Genomic DNA, 19,646 nt, shown 5'->3' with positions numbered 1-19,646 from the left:
GTAGACAGATTTGACATTTCTGGCTCTTAGAGAAGAACTTCTGTAAGATGGAGAACAGAAGAGATGTTAGCAGACTGCCTCATCCCCACAATCAAACATGGAGGGTGGGGGCTTAATGTTTGGGGGTGTTTTGGAGCAGGGAAGGTTGGAGGTTTATATATACCAACATGGCAACCAGGCCAAAATGAATTGTCATGCTGTTAAATGATTCAATGTTTTATGCATGTGGGTTTGGGCAACAGTGTCTAAAAAACTGTAAAATCCCCTGGGGTAATATGACCAGCAGTTTTCTTGTGTTGTCCTTGTGTAGGAGAAGAGCGTTGAGGAGACTCAAGCTAAGGTAAATGAAGCCCAAACCTCTGGAGAGAATGCACTCGCCAGTGCCTTAAAGAAGCATGCGGAGGAGCTCCAGGATCTACAGGGTCAGGTCGAAAAAGCACAGCAGCAGCTCAACACCTCAGAGGAGACGTGCCGGAAACTTAAAGAAGAGCTGGACGAGTTGGTGCCCTTTAAAGAAAAGGCTCAGGTATGAAAGAAGCGAACGAATCTGGATTGTTTAACTGATAATGGTGGTACAGGAAACACTCAGTTACACCATGGATTCCTTACTCTGGTATTAAAGGTAAAAAGGAACTGGGGTCCATAGACGGGGGGGTAGTGCACATGTCTCAGGATCATCTATATAATGCAGTGGACGCGTGTCGTGCACAAGACCGACAGCCTGCGAGTAAAAACTGTTTTTCAGCCTGGTCTGTTTTTTTAGACTCCTGTAGCATCTGTATGATGGTTGCAGGACGGAAAGAATGTTTTGGGGTGAAAATGTTCATTGTATCCCGTGATGGAAATGCACAGTGCTGTTATTGCTGGAGAAGGGCAATGCCACAATGGATCCCATCTCAGGGTTTTCCCTGATCACTGTTAAGGCTTTAACAGTTTTCACTCATTTAACACGTCTTTCAGGCCGCAGCGTTTCTCTCGATTCACCTTTTTTTTACACCTGGTGTCGCTGCCAAACGGGGTTCCCAGCACTTCTGCTGTCTGTTTTGTCGCTTCACTTCTCTGCTTGTCTTAGTGGCTTTTCTCCACAGTGTTCACCTTGTGTGGCATTTGTTTGGTTTCTCTTTACCCTTCAGTGTAGGAATGATAGAGGGAATAGAAATGTTATTCTCATGCCACATGTGTACTTAACATGTAGCACAATTATTTGGTTCTATCTAAAATCGCTTTGTTGTGTTGAAATATTGTGCAGATAAAACTGCATTGTGAGTGTGACATTTTATAGAAAATGTAGCATTTAGTAAATAATTGCCGATTTCAGGATTCCCTTTTTTTTTTAAGTAGAAGAACAAGAATAAGGACTATTGTATTGGGACACCTGACTTTTCCAGCCGTATTTGTTTTGTCCCCGAAGCGTTACCACTAATTTGGAGGCACACAATTGTACAGGACACCTTTAGAAATTCAAATTTTGAAATTTTCTCATCACTTGAACTTGAATATAATTGATAAATTAACACATTTAATATCGCACTCTCCGTGCAGCGTGTACTGAGCGACTCCTCTGCAGAGATGGTAGCTTAGTGGTTAAGGAATTCGATCTCGGCTCCAAAGGTCGTAAGTTCAAATCCCAGCCACACCAAGTTGCCACTTGTGGACCCCTGAGCAAGGCCCCTGACCCCATATCTGCTCAGTTGTATGTATGCGAAAATTGCAAGTCGCTCTGGATAAGGGCGTCTCCCAAATTCAATAAATGTAAATGTGTAAAAACAAACAGCACGTAGCACCAGTGATTCGCCTCTAGAATCTAGAATGCTGTCTAGTATTGACAGCAGACCGCAAGCCAGAAATCCGTATGGATTTTGCTGATAGTTCCGGCAGAGAACTCGGTGCCTCAACTTCTGTTAATGACTAAGCAAAATGTTAGTTTGGAAGCCGACCGATCATCAAATACAGATATAATATGAGAAAAATATGTCTCTGGCATCGTTCAGAGTGCCGTTCCAAATGTGTTATTAGACCCACAGACCTGTATTAGACCCGAACTTTGTCAGAAGTTTGTCACAGATCTTGAGTGGCCTGCTACAGAGCTCAGTGTGAACGCTGACTGCACCCCCAGGCCTCCTCACCTACATCAGTACCAATCTTAGGCTTGGGTGTCCCAATACCTTTGACCAGAACGTGTGTGTATTCACAGGGTGTAATAATTGACTTTAGGTGGTAGATTTACTAACAGTAGACTCTGATTTGATTTGGATAGCGGATAACAGACAAAAAAGATGCACCATATACATCCCTCAGTTTCTCTGATATATATTTTTCATTGTGTGTGTGTGATGTTGCTTTGTCCCCTGTTTCTGTTGTTCCTGCACTTTTTTTTTTTTCTTTTTTTTGCATCAGGGTTATTATTTAACATTTTGTTTAATCAACATAACCTTCTCCATTTCTTTCTTCTCCCCCCTCCCTCAATTCAGTCTCTCACAACTGAATTGGCTTGTTCCATGCAAGGGGCTGAGAAACTTGCTTCTGAGTTGGGTGAGCTAAGGTCGTTATCCGAGCGTCTATCTGCGGAAAGGGACGACGCTCGCGCTCAGAAGGAGAATGCCGAAAAGCGAATTGTAGATCTTTTCACGAAGCTGTCCAGTTCGGAAGAAGTTCAGAAGGATCTGTCGTCGAGAAACGATGAGCTCGATGCAACCAATGAACGACTCGCGAACGAGATGAAGGAATTGCGTTCCGCGAATCAGCAGCTGCAGAATGAAAGGTCCTCCCTCGACAGCGAGAGAGCACGACTCGACAGAGACCTGCAGAATGTCAAACAAATCCAGGAAGAAATGAAAGCCGAGAATGCGAGCCTGAAAGAGATTCAAGCGCAGCAAGTGGTTCAAATCGAAAACCTTGAGAAGCACAAAGCAGAACAACGAGACGTCGTGCTGAAGTGTCAGCAAGAGCTTCAGGATCATGAGAAGAAGGGTACAGCGCTCGCTCAGAAGCATGCCAAAGTGTGTGAGGATAAGGATAGGCTTCAGGAGGAGCTTCAGTCCTTAAGGTCACAGTGCGCAAAAACCGAAGAGCTTCAATCGAAGCTGCAGGCTGAGAAAAAGCAGCTCTCTGATAGAACCACAATGCTGGAGGCAGAAACCGAAGTTCTCCGTAACGAGAATGCGAAGCTTGTGTCGGATCTCCAAACCACCGTGTTAGCTAAAGAGTCTCTCGCCGCTGAAAAATCGGACCTTCAAAATCAACTCGAAGCTGCGAAGATGACGGTGGAGCAGTTCAGCAGGGACAATGCTGAGCTCCAGGCGTCCAAGAACAGCTTCGCCAGAATGCTGGAGGAAATTAAAACTAGCCGGGAAGTCACCGACTCTGAAAGGCTTTTACTCGCGGAGGAGAAAGAGAACCTCCTCGAAACCCAGAGGAAAATGGCCTCGGAAAAGCAGGAGCTTTCAAAACAAATCGAAGTACTGGTTGAAAAAGTCCGTTTGAATGCAGAAGAAGCCAAAGCCGCAAACGAGAAGATCCAGCACAACGCCGCTGCTTTTACTCAGGAGGAGCAAACGATTAAAGCAAAGCTCTCAGAGACCGAGAAGACTCTCCAAGCGCTCGAAGAGGAAAATATCACCTTGAAGTCTGCTCTCAAAGAGCAAACAAATCAAAATCAGCTTTCGGAGAAGGAAATAAACCTTTTGAAGGAGAAGCACGAAAAGGAAATCGCTGAAAAGTCGTCTGTCTTGGCGGAGAAAACGCGATCTGAAGCTGAATTATTAGGCGAGAAGAAGAATCTTAAATCGGAGCTGGACAACATGAAGGAGATAAATGACCAAATAGGATTAGAGAAGATGAAACTCAGGCAGGAGAACGCTGATTTACAGAGTCTTCTGCAGAAAAATAAGGCCGATCTTGAATCTCTAGAAAAGTCCAACGTCAGCTTAACCGATCAGAACCAACAATTACAGCTCAACTTGGAGCACGTGAAGGAGGAATTTAAGCAAAAGGCGGACGCGTTTGAGAAAGAGAAGGTTTCCCTGCACACTACGATCAAGGAGCTCAAGAAGACAAACGGTGATCTGCTCCAGGAAGTCGAACGTCTCTCGAGTCAGAACAGATCGCTCTCAGAGGCCAAGAGCAGCTCGGAAGCTCTTCAGCAAATGCTAGAAATGGAGAGGAACGAATTCTCGGTCGTCAAGGAAAACCTTACGAAAAAAGTCGAGGAACTAACGAAGGCGATCCATGATTCTGAACAAGAGAAAGCCAGGATGCTGGAGGTGAAGTCCAAGCTCGACGGTGAACTCATGGCCATCGGGACGGAAAAACAGAAAGTTGAAGCGCAGCAGCAGTTGCTTAGCAACAAAGTAGAGGAATTATGGAACATGTGTTTGGAGAAAAAAATAAACTTGCCCGACATGAACCAGAGTTCCCTTGAAAAAGTTCAAGAGATCTTCAACGCACTTCAGAAAACGAGTGAAGAGAAAACCTCGCTTGTCTGTGAAATTGAGCTTTTAAAGAGCCACCAGAAGAGGAGCGATGAAGATCGCTCTGACATTGCTGCCGCCAAAGAGGTCCTCGCTTCCAAAATTGCCGAACTCGAGAACACCACTACGTGCCTCGTTAAGGAGAGGACAGACCTCCTGAAATGCCGTGCATCTCTGGAACAGGAAGTCCTGTCTCTCCGTAGTAGCATGGAAACGGGTGATAAGAAATGCTCGGATTATCTGATTCAGATCGAGGAACTGAAGAAAGCACAGCTTGGTCTGGAAGCCAAGTTAGAAAGCCTTCGTTGCGACAGGGTTGAGCTCGAGGAGCGACAGCAAGCTGCAGAAAAGCAGGTGGCGCTTTTATCCGATTCCAAGGACGAGATGGGGTCGAGCCTGTCCGCGGTGCGAGCCGAGAGGGACGCTCTGAGGAAGGAGGTCGAAGTTATGGTGGCTCAAAAGAAAAGCGCTCTAGCAAAGCAGCTCGAGGTATTCCGCATCGGCTCCTCAGACCTTCTGTAGTCCAGTTGCTTCTTGCACACTAACCAGCTTTCCTCGCTTTTTACCAATCTAATCTCACCCTTAATTCTCTTTGATCTGCACGGTGCTAACTCACTTTAATAGTAACTGCAAATCGATCGAGCAGTTATATCGGGGATGAATCGGGTCATGTCACGGACGAGCTCAAGACAAATCTGTTCAGGGCCAAGCTGTTAGAACGTTTCTTCTAAATCCATCTTACAATTTATAACCTTGTGAAAGGTTTCATGCAGACATCATGTTAATATTGCATTCGAATTATGGTGTATATTCGCGTCGGATTCTATTGAAAGTGTAACAGAGGTGCCAACATCTGCTTCGGTCGGCTGCATCATGCACATCATTGCCCCCCAAGGGTGGACTGAGACGGACACTGAATAAAAAAACAAACAAACATAATTCTCCATATAAAATAGTTCTAAACTTTATTACATAAAAAACTGTTCTGAATCATAAAAATGTGCTAAAAGAAAAAAATTAATAAATTACTGTAATTATATAATCGATTGTAAATAATAAATATAATATAACGCTCTCCGTTCAGCGCACAGTCTTGACTTTCAAAACACGAACAGCACGTGGTGTCAGTGATTCGCCTCTAGAGGGCACTCTTGTGATGACACCTTTTCAGACACTCCATCAACAGCCGCAACCCGGAAAAACTATCGGTATAGGTTTTTGCCAAAAGGCACCGATGGTTGATTCCTGGAACCGATGAATCGGCCGACGTCTAGTTTGTAGTTAAGATTAATTTTGTCTTGTGTGATTGTAAGGAGGTACATTTTCAGGATGTTGAGGGACTTTGGCCTCTTTTGCCAGTTCTAAAAAGCTGTTTTTTATTAAGAAGTGACTGACAGTTTTTTTTATTTTTTTATTTTTTATTTTTATTAGTGGCAGATCAGTGGTAAAGGCTCTGGGTTACCGAGTTTCAATCCCAGCACCACCAAGCAGCCATTGTTGGGCCCTAGAGCAAGGCTCCTACCCCTTTCTGCTTCAGGGGTTGGTGTATCATTAATGACTCTGTGCTTGGACCCCGACTTTCTACTTAAGCTAGAATATATACGAAGAAGTAATTTCCCTGTTCTCTAGTGTATTCAAAAATACACTTTTTTTTTTTTTTTTTTTTTTAAATCTGTTTTGACCCCAAACATATACTCATTAATGTTGGCACCTCTGCTACAAACCATTTATATATATTATTTAATATATCTGAATAGAATATGGTACAAAGCTTTACACCAAGCCATGTAAGTTTTCTAATACTTTCATAAGCGCACCTGAACGAAGGTGGGCACCATAAAATAGACTCTTAGTTGCTTTAAAAAGGCAAAAAATGCTGGTTAACATAAATATGGGCCTATGAACTAAAATAGCTTGAAAGGTTTTACCAATTAAATGAATACATAATGAATGTTATACGACGTGTTCGTCTCCGATATATGCATTGCCTCTGCATGAGCTGCTCGTTCTCACAATAGAATCAACATCTCCGTTTCAGGCTGCAAAAGATTTTTGCATGAGCTGTTAATTCTCTAAATAGCAGACGGCACTGAACTTTTCTTCACCCTGTAGATTTCCGAAAGCTTTAAAACCCAAGATGAATAATTAGTATATTGAGCTTCTCTCCAAACCGTCAGCGCATGATTTCAGATTCGCGGGCGAAACGTGTCCACCTTGGCTTCTGGAACAGTTTGGATTGACTCGATGTTTTTATACCCGAGCTTTTTACCGTCACTCTGAAATGTACTCGATGTGTTCTAGGCTGCCGAGAGCGCGGGGCGTACAGCACAGGACCTGGACACACTCACCCAGGAGAAGCTCGCGTTGCAAAAGGAAAAAATAGCGGCCGAGGCTCTCGTCCAGGAGTTTAAAAACGCCAAAGAGAACCTGCAGAGTCAGGTGAGGGTCCTGACCTGGACCTGGTAATGTCACCGATCCGTTTTATTTCTGACACTTTATAAGAAATCTAATAACACAAGTAATTGGCTTAGAGATCTTGATGAAGAAAAAAAAATCAAGCTGACTATTGGGGTTTTCATGATCATTTTATCAGCATTTCATCAGGATTTGGTCGGAGTGATATCAAGATGGCAAAGAGGCAGACGTTTTAGACACTTTATATCCCAGACCCTTGTATCTGGTATTGGTTGCCTAAAAGTGTAACGTGTACCTGAAAATCCTATTTGAGTAAAAGTATTGCTACCCTACTGCAAAACTGACTTGAATACAAGTTAAAAGTCCAATATGACTTGAGTAAAAGTCTTCGAGTATCTGATTTGAATAGTATTGTGTTGAACGCAGGCACAAAGATGCACTCGACCTCAACACTGAGGCACAAATGTGTAAAAAACCAAAACCAGTTGAATTGTGAGGTTTTATTTTACATGGAATTAAATGAACATATATTGTGTAAAGATTTATTGTGATACATTGTGTTGGTAAATTGTCAATTTTTTTTATGGCAATCGGTGCACAGTGGTATATATTTGCTGTGGTATATAAAATGTGTGTATAAACTGAAATTGACTTTTTTTTTTTTTTTTTTTTTTGTTCCCAGCTGGACAATCTTTCAAAACAGAACTCCGAATACCAACAGGATCTGAGGAACTCCAAAGAACATCTGAACGCAGAACAGGAGAGGATCAACAGTCTGTGCAAAGAAATGTGAGCTACAAGTTTTCTGCCAAATTCTTAAGCTTTAGAAAGTGTCGTATTCAGAATCTGAAGTTTTGTATAATTGGGACTTTTCTGAGTGTAGTACAGGAGCATCTAAGACATTTTTCCTGCTTACCGTGTGTCGGTTTCACTATGGTACATATCCTGCAGCTTGATTAACGAGAGAGTTTTCCATACTTCCGGTTTTGTGCATTTTGAGTCTCCTAGTTTAAAGTGAAGGGAACATTTTTATGCTGAAACAACCAAAGACATCATGTAAAATCCTCCAACTTCATGGTAACAGTTTGGCGAAGAACCACATATGGCTGGAAAAGTCAGGTGTCCCAATACTTTTGTCCATAGTTTGTAGCTAAAGCAAGATTACAAATAAATTCTTAAAGGAAAATTTTATTTTTATATAAATATATATATAAATATAAAAATAAATAAACATAATTATCCTTGTGTTTCAGTGAGGCGTTAAAAAAAGCAGCATCTGAAAACGCCCTGGATATGGAAGCTGTGAAACAGGAAAGAGCCAAACTGACTGAGGAACTGTCCAGCAGCCAGAAGGAAAACAACAGCCAACAAAAAGTGTGTTTCTCAAAACAAACACTTTATATTTTATGCCGCTATGAGGTTATAATGCACTGTATATGAGGGTATAACATGCTGTATGTGAGGGTATGATGCTCTGTATATTCAGGTATAAGCGCTGTATATGAGGGTATAAGCGCTGTATATGAGGGTATAAGGCGTTGTATATGAGGGTATAAGCGCTGTATATGAGGTTATAAGCCGCTGTATATGAGGTTATAAGCCGTTGTATATGCGGGTATAAGCGCTGTATATGAGGGTATAAGTGCTGTATATGAGGGTATAAGTGCTGTATATGAGGGTATAAGTGCTGTATATGAGGGTATAAGCCGCTGTATATGAGGGTATAAGCGCTGTATATGAGGGTATAAGCGCTGTATATGAGGGTATAAGCGCTGTATATGAGGGTATAAGCGCTGTATATGAGGTTATAACGCGCTGTATATGAGGGTATAAGCGCTGTATATGAGGGTATAAGCGCTGTATATGAGGGTATAAGCGCTGTATATGAGGTTATAACGCGCTGTATATGAGGTTATAAGCGCTGTATATGAGGTTATAAGCCGCTGTATATGAGGGTATAAGCCGCTGTATATGAGGGTATAAGCCGCTGTATATGAGGGTATAAGCGCTGTATATGAGGGTATAAGCGCTGTATATGAGGGTATAAGGCGCTGTATATGAGGGTATAAGGCGCTGTATATGAGGGTATAAGCGCTGTATATGAGGGTATAAGCGCTGTATATGAGGGTATAAGCGCTGTATATGAGGGTATAAGCGCTGTATATATGAGGGTATAAGCGCTGTATATGAGGGTATAAGCGCTGTATATGAGGGTATAAGCGCTGTATATGAGGGTATAAGCGCTGTATATGAGGGTATAAGCGCTGTATATGAGGGTATAAGCGCTGTATATGAGGGTATAAGCGCTGTATATGAGGGTATAAGGCGTTGTATATGAGGGTATAAGCGCTGTATATGAGGGTATAAGTGCTGTATATGAAGGTATAAGCGCTGTATATGAGGGTATAAGTGCTGTATATGAGGGTATAAGCGCTGTATATGAGGGTATAAAGCGCTGTATATGAGGGTATAAGCGCTGTATATGAGGGTATAAGCGCTGTATATGAGGGTATAAGCGCTGTATATGAGGGTATAAGCGCTGTATGAGGGTATAAGCGCTGTATATGAGGGTATAAGTGCTGTATATGAGGGTATAAGCGCTGTATATGAGGGTATAAGTGCTGTATATGAGGGTATAAGCGCTGTATATGAGGGTATAAGCGCTGTATATGAGGGTATAAGCGCTGTATATGAGGGTATAAGCGCTGTATATGAGGGTATAAAGCGCTGTATATGAGGGTATAAGGCGCTGTATATGAGGGTATAAACAAATATATAAATATACAGATGTTCCATTTAGTTTTTATAGAAATTCTCCACTTAGCATTAATACACACTCTTCCGCACGCTCTCGGCATCCGAACACGTCGTCTCTCCAAAAGTTCAGCTGCAACACTTCACTGTGCTTCTTATTAAACCTCGTGCTTCACTAGTTGATTTTTTATTTTATTTTTTCTGTGATCCAGTTCACTCAGAGCAGGTCCAAAGAAACCTGTTTTCGTGGTTTTAATTGTAAAAATATATATATATATTTTTTTTTTCATGCCGAAGCTGAAAGAGCGCTTGGCACATCTCAGCAGCCAGATCAAGGACATGGAGAAGAGGTGAGACGCAGGTTCATACCCAAGGCTTTGTTTCCTGCCTTCATTATGATGTAATGCTGGAAATTACATTTGGAAAAATGACTGACATCCCATAATAAACCTACCAGTAACGTTTGATTTATTGAATTGTTTTTGTTCTCAGAGAGCTCACCCTGAAGAGCGAATCGGACGCTGAGAAATCCGCTCTGCAGCAGTCCATCCAGAAAAACAGTGCCTTGATTTTAGAAAAGAACAAAGAATTGGAAACTCTGAAGAACAAGGTGACGTGTTAAACTGGACAAATTCATTCACTTTATAGGAGTCATTGTAAGATTGTTGTTTTACTAAAAAAAATTTAATAAAATTAAAAAATTTATGTATGTATATATATAATGTGTATGTATGTATATATGTGTGTATATATGAGAACAAAAGTATTGGGACACCTGACTCTTTTATCTGGATGTAGTTCAAATGGTTCCCACAAAGTTGGAGGTGCACAATTGTATATTTCTCCTTCACTTGAACCAGGAGACTCAAACCTGTTCCTTTACATGGGTTAGCGTGAAAGATCTCCTGCTATAGAGCCTCTGATCTTAACCCTGTTGGGACTCCTCACCTCCCCTACATGAAGCTCCTCACTCTAGAATCAAGTGGAGGTTGTCATGAAAGGAAATGGGGCCTAAACAGGGAATGTTCAGAAAGAACATTACTGATCTTACAGTCAGGTGTCTATAAACTTTTGTCCGTATTGTGCGAGTAGGTTGTTCTGTTGCCACAATCCAATTCAATATTATTACGTTTTTCTCGTCTGTCAGGTGGCGCTGCTGAGCAGCGAGAGTGCAGCTGCGAACGCTCTCCAGAGCAGCGTGAAGTCTCTGGAAGGCGATAAAGCTGAGCTTCAGGAGCGAGTGCGCACTCTGGAGAGGAGTTTAACAGCAGCAGACATCAGTGCTGGTAAACACGTACCGTTCTTTAAAATCATGAAATAAAGGGATTCTACAGAACACAGTATTGGATGGATGATTAAAATCAGGTTGAAGAGCAGGAATCGATGTAGAAAGATGAGAAACGAGGCTTAATCACAGGCACTGTCTCAGCAGGGTCTCCCGCTCTGGACGAGATGCGCGAGGTGAAGGAAAACGCCCAGTGTCAGGTATTCAACCCTGTTTACTTTATTTATCGCTTTTATTTATTTATTCATTCAATTTATTCGGAATAGGGTTTAAATTTGCGATCATTTGACACTGTTATAAAGTCGTGATTTTTCAGTGCTTGGCCACTGATTAAATCTGATTGGCCGAGAGGATCACCATGTTGGTGTTCAATTCTCAAGAGCTGCTTCTTCATATTCACTAAGTTAGATGACTCCACCCAGGTCAGGCCCCGTATGACTGTTTCCAGGGAGGCCATCATGCGCTCAAAACTTATAGTTTCCTAGTTCATGCAGCGGGAAAATGTCATTTTCCCGCTGCAAGAGTTTAGGGAAGAAGCACATCTCGCTGCAAAAGTCAGGTGTCCCAATACTTTTGCCCACATTAAATAAAAAATTAAACCGTGTTTGGCATCTGACACAGAGCTTCTAAAGCAGCAGTGGATTTCATAAATAATTATAAATGGAATGAAATTCTATTAAAATGATTCATTACATTATTATAAAATGATTAAATCAACAGTAACGGACCTGGTCGCGGTTTATTGACTGGTTTGCTATAATGAATTAGAGGAGGAACAGATTTTCTTTGGTGCTCTTCAAGTCACACGCGTGGAAAAAATATGAATATGCAGGCGTGAAGTCTCGACTCGGAAAAAGGAGTTTCATAGACCGTGCACTATTTCTCCTGTCTGGTCTTAAAACTGCGACATGGCAGTTCAACTTTCGACCACTAGGACGTGTTGTTTTAAACGATGAATACGGTGTTACTGTGCAGCGGATATTTTGTGTATATATTTATGTTTTTATAACGTGACTAAAATGTGAATTTTCAATACAATTCAAGTTTTTTTTTAATTTGACAGAACTGAAAGAATTAAGGCACAAACATTTGTGAATTCTATGCATTTTCCGTGTTTTCACGCGTGCGTGTTTGGTGCAGGTTGCGTTCCTGAACTCGGTCATCGTGGACCTGCAGCGCAAGAACGAGGACCTGAAATCGAAGCTGGAGAAGATGGCCGAGGCGGCGCTCAACGGAAACACAGCTGGCGAAATGGACAATCACGAAAGGTGGTCTGCCTTTTCCTCCATCACATGCACTATACGGACAAAAGTATTGGGACACCTGAGTTTTTCCACCATACATGGTTCTTCTCCAAACCGTTACAACAAAGCTGAAGGCGCACAATCACAGGATGTGTTCGGGTCTGGTATCATGAAATTCAGCTCCATGAAGCAATGCTTTGGGCTGGAGTGAAAGATCTTGATCTGACATTACCACCATTGTGGCTGAACGACCACAAATCTCCACAAGCACATTCCAAAATTTAGAACATCAGCGAATGGAGACTGTGGAATGGGATTTTCCCAGGTGCTCAGGTGTCCGTAAACCTTTGTCCATATAATGTGCTTAACATGAAATTCAACATGAAATGGAAAATGTAAAAAGAAATTAATCCCCCTTTTATATATATATATATATATATATATATATATATATATATATATATATATATATATATATATATATATATATATATAAATTTTTATTTTTTATTTTTTATTTTTATATAACAACTGAACAGTCAGGCTCGTTACTCGGTTGTCAGTTTAGGAAACCACTAATTGAGGATAAAATTTTCTTCATTTTGATCTAAAATATTCAACTAAAAAAATGTTCCTCCACTTCAATTTACATTACATTACATTTACATTATGACTGCAGCTGCATACATGTGACTGATAATGAGTTTACTGTAGATAGAAAGCTACCTGGTATTTGCGAGGACTAGAAGGAATGTTGTATGAAAGTAGCACAAGTCTATAAGGAGTGAATCCTGAGGAATGTCCTTTCTCCAGTCTTCTACAGTCATGATGATGGTGTTGTAGAACCAGGAGCTCCTGAGCAACTCTTAAATTAGCTCAACATCCGAGATCATTCTAGATTCAGTGATCTAGAGAGATTTTTTTTGGTTTGTTTGTTTATAGTTTCTTTTTTCAGTGTGGATTTTAAATGCCTCCATTCATTCTTCTAGTTTGAAGTTAAACTGATCTAAAGTGTGCATTAATTTAGTTCCGTTTCAATTCAGTTTTATTTGTAAGGCGCTTTTAATTATGGACATTGTCTCAAATAATCTTAACAGAGACGGAGGTTATAAAGTTGGAATGTACACGTTTAGTGCTTATGATACGTACAGGATGCAAACGAACGATTCGGATTTGATTCAATGGAAAAAAAATGACGCTGTCCAGTTCACAATGGTACTGATACGCTTTTATTTCTTTGGTTCAGACAAATCAATTTACTTTAGTGACTTCTGACGCACGGCTCTGTCACTCACAGGACTTTGTAGTGCAGAAAGAAAAACGATTCAATAAAACCAGACGTTCTTTTCCTGTTCTGTCTCCAGGAAGACGCAGCTCTACCTCTGCCATGTTAATCTGTAATTAATGTGACTTTTATACTATTGATTACTTTCTAAATAATAGAACTATAGCGCATCTATATAGTTTTTTACTTATTTAAATAGTTTTTTACTGATGCAAATGTGTTAAAAAAATGATGCGCATTTTTTTTACATCATTAACTTTTGTACCTCCTTGAGATGTTAGAGGAAACCTTGAGAGGAACCGGACTCCAACAGAAAACCCCACCCTCATCTGTGTGGCACCGTTTGCTAGCGTAACGTCTCGTTTTTCCATCTGCAGTTTGTCCGAGTCCAAAGCGAAAAAGAAACTGCCACCGCGTCTCTTCTGCGACATCTGCGACTGTTTCGACCTCCACGACACGGAGGACTGTCCCACACAGGAGCAGCTGCCCGATTCCCCTCCGCACACGACCTACCACGGCAGCGCCAGCGAAGAAAGGCCTTACTGCGAAATCTGCGAGGTGTTCGGCCACTGGACCGAGACATGCAACGACGATCAGACCTTCTAAACCCCGGCTGCACCCTCACGCAACACCGCACACGTCACACACAAGTGTGGAAATGTCCGTATGTACTGTGTGTGTGTGTGTGTGTGTGCGCGCAATCACTCGTTTGCCTTCCCTCTCTCCACAGTCCTTTTTTTTAAAGGTTTTTGGGATTTAACAGCTTTAAATTGAATTATTTCAGACTGTTAAATGTAGTTCCATCTTTTTTCTTTTTTTTTCTTTTTCTCCGTGTGTTGGGTGAAGGAGATTTTAGCTTTCATTCTCCGTTCATTTTCGGACCCTGTTCAACCCTTGCAGCAGGCGTATCGCTGCGCTGAGCGTTTGAAAAGTAGGGGGCGCTAACGAGGCTAATGCACTTTACTCCAACATCCTCTTCCCAGATTTCGTTTCAGCTCGATGAAGGCGGTTTTCGTAATAAAAACTAAACAAAAACAGAATGTAATTTGAATGTTATATTGATGCTGTCACTTTTTCAGTGGGTTTTTTTGGAAATATTATACATCTGTACAAAAAATTAATAAATATTGTTTCAATCATGTTCTCGTGAAAGCGTACAATTGTGCGAACTCTATGAAGATATGCTTTGCATGGGTTGGAGTGGAAGATCTCCTGCTATAGAGCTCTGAACTTCAACACCTGCGCTCCTCACCTCATCTACATCAGTACCTGACTTTACTAACACCCTTGTGTCTGAATTAACATGAATCTCCACAAGAGCACTCCAAAATCTAATGGAACATCTTCCCAGAAGAGTGGAGGGAATTATAAGATCAAATGCTCATACTTATACCCAGGTGACCACAAACGTTTGGTAATATAGTGTACATGCACTGCCTGGCAACATGAATTTAACTGAGCACATTAGAGGCTTTCACAGGATAATTCCTGCAGTGATGAATATGTTTCAGCTGCAACAAGCGGGTAACTTCTCAATACCTCCTTAATAACCATGTCAGAAGACTTATTCTGTGGCTCGTGGAAAGCTTTCAAAAGTTTGAAGCTATTGGCCAGTGTCTGGCAAAGAAAACAGCTAAATTGCTAAAAAAAAAAAAAAAAAAAAACTATTAAATTGGGTGTCTGATGCGTTAACGCCTGGAAGGATACTAATGAACCATCATCATTAAAGAAATGTAGTTGCAAAAGGCTTTTGAGGAAGGAGGAAAAGAGTAAGACCAAGGAAGAGGTTCATGGATGTGGTGAAGGAAGACATGCAGGTAGTTGGTGTGACAGAGGCAGATGTAGAAGAAGGGGGGAATGGAGACGGATGATCTGCGGTGGTGCCCCCTAATGGGAGAAGCCGGAAGAAGAAGAGTCGGAGAAGGCTTTTAATAAAATCTAATTATTAAAAAAGAAAACAAAAACAGTACAAATTAAGACTATGGTTACAAGTGAACGAAAGATGATTGAAGTTTTGGACTAAACTGCTGTGTAGCCTTAATTAAACCCTGACACTATAAAACATGATCAGTATTAAAAAAAGTCTAGCGTTTTGTGGTCTGAGTCTGGATTTGCTCACTTCCACAAGCCTGTGGGAGCAGTGTTATGATCTGAGGCTGCTTTAGGTAATCAGGTCTACAGTGAGGGTGTAGGTTCAACAATGTTAACAGCCAGGTGACCTAAATAAAGTGAAAAACCAGGATTTTCCTTCCTTAACTGTATGGGGGATATTCCAGGACGACTTTGCCAGGATTTGTTGTGAAACTGGTTTGGGGAGCACGAGACGTGAGTTTTGCACATGGATTGGACTGGACACCAGAGTTCAATCATTAAACCCATTGAGAATCTTTAAAATATGATGGAGAAGACATCAGACAGCAGTCCGTCTCTCCAATCATCCTGAGGGAACCGGTGTAACAGGTCAGGATGGCAGAATTCTTGCTCAGACAGGCCATTTTCAATTCAGCCAAAAAAAAAAAAATCAATACAGCGCTCCCCGTGTTCCTGCACCTTCTCTAATGTGTCCTGGAAGTCTTCTCTTTAAACGTCAAGCACCAGTGTCAGATCGGCGAAGTCTTCAGGATCTGGTGAGTAGGAAAAGTGGACAGATTAAAGTTAAGATGATCATCAACGATCATCTCTCTTCCCTTCACCGTGAACATTTACACCTTACGCTGCATCCACAAGGCAAACAGCGTTGTGGCTGATCGCACACACCCGTCACACACGCTCTTCATTCTCACGCCGTCTGAGGAGAAAAAATATCTCAAAAAAGTGCTCAATACAAAGTGACGTAAAAATGTTTAGCACAAAAAAATTCATTTTTTTCTGCCAAAACAATTCGAAATCTGATTGGTTAAAGAGACAGCTTTACGCCACATGAAACTGCAGGCGTCCACAGTGCCCTTTTTGAAGGCCTTAGGGTAGATTCCTAAAGCCTAACCAGCGGTTACGCTGCTCCTAGATGCAGTGTAACCAAGAAAAAAGCTATGAAATGAAGAGAATAGACTATTGGGTTTAGGTCAACAGAGAAGGACTTGACCCTGATGGCCAGCCACTAAATGACCTACTTCACTTCACTTCACTTCACTTGGAGAACCACAAGAACGCATTATACGCTGTAGTGCATTATTTTGGACACTAGATGTCGGTGTTGTAACAGCGCTCTGTTCTGTAACGGTAATTTTTTTTTCTCAATATATTAACATGAAATCTTGACTGTTTATGAAAATAAAGTTTTTAAAAGAACGAAGAGAAATCCGTAGTGATGATAATAATAATGTAAAATAATTACCATAACTTTAAATAAAACCAAAAACGGAAATAACCGTCGAGCTACCGGAAGTGGCGTAGACATGGCGCCAAGTGTGAGATTGTTATGGAGGATGCTGTGACATGAAGAACTTTCCGAGTGAATAAAACAATATTATGTTTGGTATTCGCAGTCGGGATTTTATTTTCTATACGAGTATTAAATCTTAGAGGAATTAACACGTCAAAGAGGCGTTAATTGTGTTGAAATAAATAAAGGTGGACTGCGGGGTGGTGTGAGTTTCGGGCCGGGGGGGAAAACTGCCCCACTCCGGACTGTGAGATTTTTCTGTAGTCTGTATTATTAATAAAGTAAATATAAAACTGATCAATAATGTGGAATAACGTTGACTTGTTGGTGAACGAGGACACGGGCACGGTGCGGCTGTGCGGCGAGCAGGAGCCCGGGAGCGCCCTGTATCAGGTGGACACTCCGGTCAGGATCTCCGCCTCAGAAAAGGTGACGAGCTTCAACAAATTCTCAACTTTAATGACCAAATAAATCACTTAAACTTCATATTAAACACTCTGTTAACTATAAAAAGTTGTTTAATAGCAGCACTAGCTGTTTTTGTTTATTAGTTTGCTAAACCAGAGCACTTCAGACTGAGTGGAGCCTCACCGGTGGAGCGGTTTGAGAGAAAATCATTACCGCACGATACTTTACTACTCGATATACCGCAACACGGTATACAGTACCGAGGCATTTTGTTGATTTAGTTTGTACTTATTAAAATATATCGATATACAGTATTCTCGATGCAAAGCCACCGATCAGATACTTCACTTTTATTTCTTTTGTTCAGATCATCCACTTACTTATGTTTCCTTCAGTGTCGATGTACGAGGCATCAAATCATTAGCTTTATTCCAATGCGAAATGGTGTATGTTACAATCCCTACTTTATAGATGCACATTTTTTGTTTCTGTTTGGGTTTAGGAAAACGCACACTGGACATTGTAATGCTATAAAGATCAAATGAAGAACAGCTTTACACACACACACACACTCAGCATCCGGAGTATTTGTTTCTCCGAACATTCAGCTGAAATCAGAGTTGACTCAGAGTTGACTCAGAGTTGACTCAGAGTTGACTCAGAGTTGACTCAGAGTTGACTCAGAGTAACTAACCCCCCATTTTTCCCCCCTCAGTTGCCTGATAACTCCAGGATCTACGCCTTCAATAATGCGAATTGCTGCGTTGTCGTGGCCGATCGCACCGTGATCCTCTTTGACCCCAGTTTCCAGACTGTTCTGCATCACCTGTATTTTGGTAAACGATCTTCCGCCATCTTGTCACCCCCTGAATCTATTTAATCTTTAGTGTAGAGTCTCATAATGATGTTGGATCACCAGTTTTCGTGTTAAATATCATGATCTGTTATAATTATATGTATTAAATACATAATGCAGTTTAAAATAATGGGATATTGCTGGAGTCCTGCTAGTAGGAGGACTACCGTTAGTTTATGTGAAAAAAAGCAGTGTGTGTGTGTATTGTGTGCAGATACATTAGTGGACGTTGTGAGCGTTTGTCCTCAGGGACAGTTTTTGTTCGTCGGTGAGAGAAACGGCAATCTCCACATTATACATGTTCCTCTGAAGAAGACCATCCTGAGTAAAGTAAGCAGGTCATGAATATCATCTTGAAGTGAACACGCTTATGTGACGAAGCGTTCGGCTCCATTACTCTTTGTTCATTGCCTCCCCTTCCCAGGTGCTACAGCAACCTCCATCGAACGATCACGAAACGACCTACAAGAGCCTACTACTTCACGAAGCACAGAACTCTCCAGGTGCACATAAGAAACGCACATTGTGTTTAAACTGACGAAATGAACAATTTTATGGTAAAAAAAAAAGAAAAAGGTTATTTTGAGTTTTATGGCTGCAACAAGTCTCAAGGAAGTTCTGACAGAGCTACTTTGTAGCATCCCCTTTTCATTCGAGTAGAGTAAATATACATCTGGGAACCTAGGAGACCATGTCCTGGACTTTTGTGAGAGCAATTTTGTCCTATTTGTGTCTGATGCAGGATTCTAGCTGCTCAACAGTCCTGGGTCTTCTTTGTTGTATTCTTCATTTCATGATGTGCAAAATGTGTTAAATCTTTAATATTAATATCTTTTATATATATATTAATCATTTTTTAATTAGGCTGCTTTGATCTGAAATAGTATTAGAGGAATTCAGATCACATTTATTTAAATCGGTGATTAAACCCTTTAGCTCCTGTCAGAGCCACTTTATTAGAAAACAAATCGGTTTATCAGAATCGATGTTTCTGCAGCACACTGGCGCAGGAATGTTTAAAGCTGTTGGCTGAGGGTTTGTTGTCAACTTTCTTGGTCCGTCTCTCATTCTTAGGGTCATACCATCTTTTTGTCCTCGTCCGCTATGGATTCTTGCACGTCTCCAATCTCGCACTGGACAAAACACAGAAAGGTTTGTCTCTTATCTGAATCAGTCACTCTTCCATTATGCTGTACTTCTGTTGGAGTGTTGAACTTTTTTTTTTTTTTTTTTGTCAATAGCGATTGAAAAAATGGACCTCAGTGCCTTAAACGAGGTATGTGTCCGAATGATTTTACTTTAAATGCTGGAAAATGTTTGATTGTACACATATATCATTTTTTTTCCTCCTGCAGATCCAAGGTAACATTCACATGAACTTCTGCTCCACTAAGGAGATCAGTAACGAGAGCTGTATCTCCGCTGCGCTGGCCGGCTTCGGAAAGGAGGTCCACCTCCTGATTGGGGTAATCAGAGTCCTCGCAAACCCACGGCTGATTTTACATTCAGAGCAAATGATTCACTTGGGCATGAGTCACTTGTGTGATG

At 41.2% G+C, this 19,646-nt stretch overlaps 2 protein-coding genes across 7 annotated transcripts in view; both read left to right on the top strand.

The window, feature by feature from the left end:
- The window catches only part of clip1a (CAP-GLY domain containing linker protein 1a), a 33,784-nt gene extending 19,193 nt beyond the window's left edge, over positions 1-14,591 (top strand). For 3 of the 4 annotated variants that reach the window (XM_046841496.1, XM_046841498.1, XM_046841495.1), the window contains 11 exons: positions 311-526; positions 2,472-4,958; positions 6,771-6,908; positions 7,567-7,673; positions 8,138-8,258; positions 9,936-9,988; positions 10,131-10,248; positions 10,786-10,924; positions 11,068-11,123; positions 12,064-12,191; positions 13,830-14,591. In XM_046841496.1, coding sequence (XP_046697452.1) covers positions 311-526; positions 2,472-4,958; positions 6,771-6,908; positions 7,567-7,673; positions 8,138-8,258; positions 9,936-9,988; positions 10,131-10,248; positions 10,786-10,924; positions 11,068-11,123; positions 12,064-12,191; positions 13,830-14,058 — 3,792 coding nt within the window. In that variant the 3' untranslated portion in view covers positions 14,059-14,591. The remainder of the gene's footprint in view (positions 1-310; positions 527-2,471; positions 4,959-6,770; positions 6,909-7,566; positions 7,674-8,137; positions 8,259-9,935; positions 9,989-10,130; positions 10,249-10,785; positions 10,925-11,067; positions 11,124-12,063; positions 12,192-13,829) is intronic. The other variant, XM_046841497.1, reaches the window with a different exon arrangement.
- Positions 14,592-15,531: 940 nt separating this feature from the next.
- Positions 15,532-19,646, top strand: part of kntc1 (kinetochore associated 1) — a 46,887-nt gene continuing 42,772 nt past the window's right edge. Inside the window, exons 1-8 of one of the 3 annotated variants that reach the window (XM_046842006.1) lie at positions 15,532-16,079; positions 17,171-17,263; positions 17,958-18,078; positions 18,313-18,428; positions 18,523-18,601; positions 19,173-19,250; positions 19,340-19,374; positions 19,454-19,564. In XM_046842006.1, the coding sequence (XP_046697962.1) occupies positions 16,011-16,079; positions 17,171-17,263; positions 17,958-18,078; positions 18,313-18,428; positions 18,523-18,601; positions 19,173-19,250; positions 19,340-19,374; positions 19,454-19,564 (702 nt within the window). In that variant the 5' untranslated portion in view covers positions 15,532-16,010. Of the gene's footprint in view, positions 16,080-16,829; positions 17,264-17,957; positions 18,079-18,312; positions 18,429-18,522; positions 18,602-19,172; positions 19,251-19,339; positions 19,375-19,453; positions 19,565-19,646 lie in introns of those variants that run through there. The other 2 variants (XM_046842008.1, XM_046842009.1) reach the window with 2 other exon arrangements.

The sequence above is a fragment of the Silurus meridionalis genome, chromosome 27 (genome assembly GCF_014805685.1).
Source record: "Silurus meridionalis isolate SWU-2019-XX chromosome 27, ASM1480568v1, whole genome shotgun sequence".
Taxonomy (NCBI): domain Eukaryota; kingdom Metazoa; phylum Chordata; class Actinopteri; order Siluriformes; family Siluridae; genus Silurus; species Silurus meridionalis.
The sequence above is the reverse complement of the archived record's forward strand: the minus strand, read 5'-3'. Positions and strand labels throughout refer to the sequence as shown.